This window comes from Gadus morhua, chromosome 10 (assembly GCF_902167405.1).
Source record: "Gadus morhua chromosome 10, gadMor3.0, whole genome shotgun sequence".
NCBI classification, from domain to species: domain Eukaryota; kingdom Metazoa; phylum Chordata; class Actinopteri; order Gadiformes; family Gadidae; genus Gadus; species Gadus morhua.
The window spans coordinates 10,219,631-10,225,630 of record NC_044057.1 but is presented as its reverse complement, the minus strand read 5'-3'; the positions used below and the strand labels follow the sequence as shown (position 1 = coordinate 10,225,630).

At 39.9% G+C, this 6,000-nt stretch overlaps 1 protein-coding gene across 6 annotated transcripts in view; it reads left to right on the top strand.

The window, feature by feature from the left end:
- The first annotated feature begins 440 nt into the window (after window positions 1-440).
- fbxo38 (F-box protein 38) overlaps window positions 441-6,000 on the top strand; it is a 29,981-nt gene continuing 24,421 nt past the window's right edge. For 2 of the 6 annotated variants that reach the window (XM_030368532.1, XM_030368526.1), the window contains exons 1-8: window positions 441-578; window positions 667-725; window positions 1,824-1,985; window positions 2,107-2,240; window positions 3,025-3,188; window positions 3,598-3,763; window positions 4,429-4,704; window positions 5,896-5,989. In XM_030368532.1, the coding sequence (XP_030224392.1) occupies window positions 1,852-1,985; window positions 2,107-2,240; window positions 3,025-3,188; window positions 3,598-3,763; window positions 4,429-4,704; window positions 5,896-5,989 (968 nt within the window). In that variant the 5' untranslated portion in view covers window positions 441-578; window positions 667-725; window positions 1,824-1,851. Of the gene's footprint in view, window positions 579-666; window positions 726-749; window positions 1,003-1,823; window positions 1,986-2,106; window positions 2,241-3,024; window positions 3,189-3,597; window positions 3,764-4,428; window positions 4,705-5,895; window positions 5,990-6,000 lie in introns of those variants that run through there. The other 4 variants (XM_030368528.1, XM_030368527.1, XM_030368530.1 and 1 more) reach the window with 4 other exon arrangements.

Below are 6,000 nucleotides of genomic sequence, written 5' to 3'. Positions count from 1 at the left end.
TCTTTCCAAGCCTGGTTGGTTTTGTTTTTATCTCTGTATATGTCGATCCTCATGTTCCAAAGTACCGGTCTTCTAAAAACGGCCATTATCATACGCTCCCCCATCTTTTGTCCGTAAATAAATTCATGTCCGTACTTAAAACACTAGCGACTCCTTCCGTAAATTTACGGAAGCACGGATATGAAAAACATACGTATGTGGAAACGAGGCGTGAGTCCATGAGCCGAACACATCTGGTACTCACACCTGCTCAACCGTTAGAGCACATTTTACCTCACAATATCTTATTGAATGTTTAATTGAATAAAAAAACTTTTTTGACTTTAGGACTATCAATCGTTATCTTTCCAATATTAAATGTGTATTATTTAAAGTACAAAGCTGCAGATAGCTGTATTCTATCAGTATTACTGCGTGTGGCCGGTAGGTAGAGCTATATCCCCGCCAGAGGGAGTGCTGTAGTAAACAGCCGATGATCACTTTGCAGGGTTTCGACTTTATGTGCAGAGTTGCATTCTTTGTTTGTGGAGTATGACCGCTCATTAAATCCTTGACTGGACACGCAGCATGGATTAAAGGTAATACTAAAAACATTCACACTTCTAAAAAAATGCCAGATTTGATTTGGGACTGGTTTAACTTGGGTCTTTTGCTGGTTATTTACAGGCTATCTAACGTAATGTTGGCTCATTAAGGTGTCCCTGCTGGACCAACTCGTTTATCAGGTATGAGGGGACGTGTCAGGTTGAGCATTTGGCCGGAGATGCTTGTGTTCCAGTCCTCAACTAGTTGACTGATGTAGTTAACTAGTAGTTTGGTGAACACTGCTACGCTAACAGAGTAGAGCTAGCATTGAAACGTCAGTTCTGCGATGAGAACAAATCTCTGGATCCGGAACAATCAAACCGGTTCACTGTCACACATGATGTGGTTCTAAACCACTTGGATGATATTCGTCTCTGATTCAATGGAGTATTGGACTCAAGCTTCTTAGCTCGGCGGGTAAGCTAGTGAGGAAGACTACTGTCTTCAATGCCTTTGTGTCGTGAAAGGCTCTCTAGGCTTTTATGTCTTCCCTTTACCTTTTTATATCTCATATCTCATTACCTTCTGTAAATCGATGTTAAATGTTATCGACCACTATTGTATTTAGCTTGGCATCATGAGACAATCCCCATCTAGCCTTACTATATAATAGGTGGCTAGATTTGTATTTTGTATATATTTTTAAAACCAAGTGTTCTTGGTATGTATGTGTATGTATACATATGTATGTACGTATGTATGCATATGTATGTATGTATGTATGTATGTATGTATGTATGTATGTATGTATGTACGTACGTATACATATGTATGTATGTATACATATGTATGTATGTATACATATGTATGTATGTATACATATGTATGTATACATACGTATGTATGTATACATACGTATGTATGTATGTATGTATGTATGTATGCATACGTATGTATGTATGCATACATAATGTATGCATACATATGTATGTATGCATACATACACAAGTTGCCACTACTTTTGAATTATAAGCCAACTCTACTTCCTCTGCTGCTCGCATTGTGGTTTGATTTGAGCAGTCATTAAGTTACTTTGGCTCAAATGGAACCTGGGGATAGGACGGCCATAGTGCAGACTTTTAGTATGTTTAGTAGTATGTTGTAATTGTAGGTAAATACAAATGTGGGGCAATGTTTAAATTATAATGAAGAATATAAATTATGAGACTTTGAGAGACATTGGCCCTATTCACATTTATATCTGTCTAACCTTCAATCCACTTGTTTTATGTTTACAGTGTGATTTACGTCCTCTATCCAAAGGGGATGGGTCCACGGAGAAAGTCGACTAAGACTCAGCCTGTTGGCTCAAGCAATGCTCGTGAGCTGTTCCTCAGACAAGATGAGCCTAAAGACTACATCAACGAGCTGTCGCATGAGGTCCTCTGTCACGTCTTTAGGTACATTTTCAGAATCTGATCATAGGCCTTCTATAATATTCTGAATTATTCTATTTTTGTTTACCTGTAGCGTCTTTGTATCATTCATTTTTGCTCCCTATCGCTTTACTTATGTGTGCAGGTACCTACCCATGAAAGACATAATGTGCATGGAGTGTCTGTCCAGAAAGCTCAGAGAGGCAGTCACTCTGTACCTCCGTGTGGTCAAAGTGATGGACCTCTGTGCCAGCCACTGGTGGGAGTACATGCCTTCAGGCAAGTGCTGCTAACACCTTACTAAAGCCATTATTGGCTAATACTCATCCTACCATGACACAAAAGTAAATGTTTAGTTGTGGTTTCTATTTTCAAGCAGTACTGACATCTCTTCTGCATGTGCGATGGTAGTGTTTTTATGATTCTAGTGACAAACACTGATTGTCCAGACTATATTAATGCTTTAACAATAATTGTTTCATAAATTAAATGGAGTTAGGTTGATAGGGAGGGGTTAACTTATGAAATTGATCTTTACTCGACTGACTGGACTATTTCACTCTCACCCAGAGAGATTCAGCCTGTGACTCCCTTTAAAGTACCTATATGGTCCTAAATAACGGCTGTATCGGGTCCACAATTGTCTTGATGAACATTTTATGTAAAATACAAAAAGCTTATATATATAGGTACATATGCCACTTAACATATATATATGCATATATATATATGCATATAATCTTTTTATTTATTTTGTGCATTAATAAATATATAGCCTCAATTATAGGTATGCTAAACACAGCACACACACTCAGATCTACCTAAACTTTTAATGATTTTCTGCAGAATAATTCATAATTTTAAAGCTACAGATGATGACAACAAAATGGAAAATAAACAATCCATATCCGTCTATACATTATCAAAATAAGATATACTCTGAAAGGACTTCCTGCGGAACACTCTAGAACACTCTCATGTCTAGCAGTCAATATTTAAGAATGAAATGTTCAGTTTTATGATTTGCAGACATCTATTCAATCGTTATCTTTATCTCTTATAGGTTTCAATGACGTCAGCTTCATCTTCTTGCTAAAGAAGATGCCCGACTTGGAGCAGCTCTACGGTCTCCATCCGCGCTACCTGGAGCGGAGGCGGGTCAGAGGATACGAGGCCTTTAGTATCCCCGGGGTGTTGGAGGCCCTACAAGCCTGCCCAAACCTCCTGGTAAATACAATACAATTATATATGACATGATGGTTAAGTATGGTTTTGCTAGGCAATTAGAATAAAATAGTTGTGATATAACTAATGCTTTCTGTCAATGATACAACTGCACCATTTTGAGGGGCTTGATAATTAATTAATTATTTGTCTCAATTGGCCATTGCATTACTCGCATACTGATTTGCAGAAAATAGTTTAATTTCTTGATTTTCAATATTCAAGTGTTACAAGATTAGGGGGAAAATGTAGATGAAAATATAATAATCTTAAAGAATCTGAAAGAGTCTGTGATATTAATAAACATACTTTATTCACATGCTTACCTATGCATCTAAATCGCTTGCTGTCAAATACAGATTTTGTTTAGGCAAATATAATGATGAATTTCTAAAATTTGGTCTTGTAATAGGGTGTAGAGACGTCCCACCTGGAGCTGGTGGAAGCCATATGGAACTACATGCCACAGGTCCACATTCTGGGAAAATTTCGCAATAGAAACGGTGCATTCCCCATTCCTGCAGAGAACAAACTGGCCATCCCAATCACTGCCAAGATCCAGACACTGCACCTAGTGGGTGAGTTGTAGAATGCAGTCCACAAGTTTGGATTCACTTATTCTTATAACAACTATTCTGATGCTTATGCAATAAGTAAGGGATAATGTAGAGAACGCCGGTCCTTTGTCGGTGTCTTGCCTCGCCCTGAAGTGGCTTATTTGCGATAATGACCGGCGACGTTCTATACATTATCCCGCTTATTACACGGCTACTTGCCTAAACGAAAAAATAACTTCATGGTGTGTCTTTTAAAAATGTATTTGTAACCAGCATTCGTAGCGTAATAGTTTGGCAAAGACGTTGACGTCGCTTAGCAACCGAAGACGCTGGGGTTGACAAGTTAGCGGACTACTTGCGGAGTGATACGATAGACGTCATTAGAGGCAAAAAATCCTTTGTGATTGACAGCGGTCAATTATACTTGGCAACAGTGAATTATAAAATATAATTCACTGCCCGAAGTTGTGAAGGGCCAATGCAAGTGAACGGAGCGTTCCACGGCATTGAGAAGAGCCATGTAATAATTATATATTATATAGACCATTTATCCAATCGGATGTTCAATAATTACATCTAGATGTAATTGATGCTTTGTGGTCAGTGATTATTTAGCAGATAAAGCTTTAGTTGGCAATGCAGCAGATCATCTTTTATTGTATTTTATTTGTCTATTTTTTTCCTAGGTGTAAACGTCCCAGAAATTCCCTGTGTGTCGATGTTGCGCCACCTCTACCTGAAATGGGTGCGTCTCACCAAACCGCAACCATTTAAAGACTTCCTCTGTGTTAGCCTTCGAACATTTGTGATGCGTAACTGTGCGGGGCCGACCAACTCGCTGAAGTATGTCCCCCTGGTGACCGGCCTGGCCTCGGCCCGCAACCTGGAGCAGCTGGAGCTGGTCAGAGTCCCCTTCCTGGGGGGGCTTATCCAGCACGTGGTGGAGGACAGCTGGAGATCAGGTAGGGCCGGTCTGTCCTGTTTACCTTAAATATTTAAGATTCCCTTAGGGGCTTTCACACCGCGTTCCTTCGGAGCGCTTTCCTTCCTAATTTGTTTGTTTTGACGTATGTTATGGCAGCGATGGGACTGGGCTGCATGGGACCAACAGTTCTGACTGATGTATTGTCATGTATTACAGAGAATCGGTAATGCATAATAAGACATCCAGTTTTCTTCTATATTGACGGTGAACGAACTCCCGGACAGCACAACTTTTCTGACGTTATAACATAGTTTGCTAAGTTTGTTGTTTGTTTTTGCATTTTCCCACTTAAAAATATCACTGTGTAAACAAACACAGGTCACTGAATTTATTTAATGAATAACCCTTAATCATTTAGAGTCACGAAGGGCTTCGGAGGCCACATTCAGGACACCCTAAGTACTACTATAGGTACTAACCCTAGGCCTTGAGTGTGTAGGGTGGAGGGTGCAATACAAACAGAGATCATGGGGCAGAATACCAAAGTATCACTGTCGGACTGAAACAGCAAAGAAGTTGTAATCCACAATGTAAGTGGATTTTGAAGAGCAACATTGTGTGGCAGTTGTGTATGATGTAAGGTTGCCACTGCACCATGCCGGTCTGCAGACCAGAATAGTTGAAAGGACATTTGAACTGTTCTTAACCTGAGTAAGCAAGAATGTAAAGAAAAATGGAGGTAGCAAAGGCCCAGGGCAGGAATCAAACCCGGGTCGCTGCGGGGAGGACTGGGCCTAAATGGAATGCGCTCTACTGGTCGAACCCCCGCCACTCAACCAATTACTGATACTTTAAAGTTTAATGAATAAAAAAAGGCCCTCCAAACCGATTTCCCTGCTCCCAGCGTCGCTTCTCCATTACTCCTCCAGGTGGTGCTGAACACACAAATTAGGGAGACTGGAACCAAAGTTAACGAACCAAAGACGAGTCACTGAAAAACTCACTTTGGGCCGTGAATAAAGATCAAAATACAGTAATTTTGTATTCATCGCTAACCCTAACAATTTATTGATTATCACTGTATCACAATATTATGGGTATGGTGGGGGACCCTGTGATTCCTACTATTGAGTATACAACTTATTATAATTATTGTTCAGGCTATTGTGTAGTTTCCTGTGGTAGCTTGGGTACCCTGTTAACAACATAGTTTGTTTTGTACTTTCAGGGGGCTTTAGAAATCTTCACACCATAGTCTTTGGAGCTTGTAAGAATGCGCTAGAAGTAGACCTTGGCTACCTCATTATCACTGCTGCTCGCAGGTAGTAAGAAC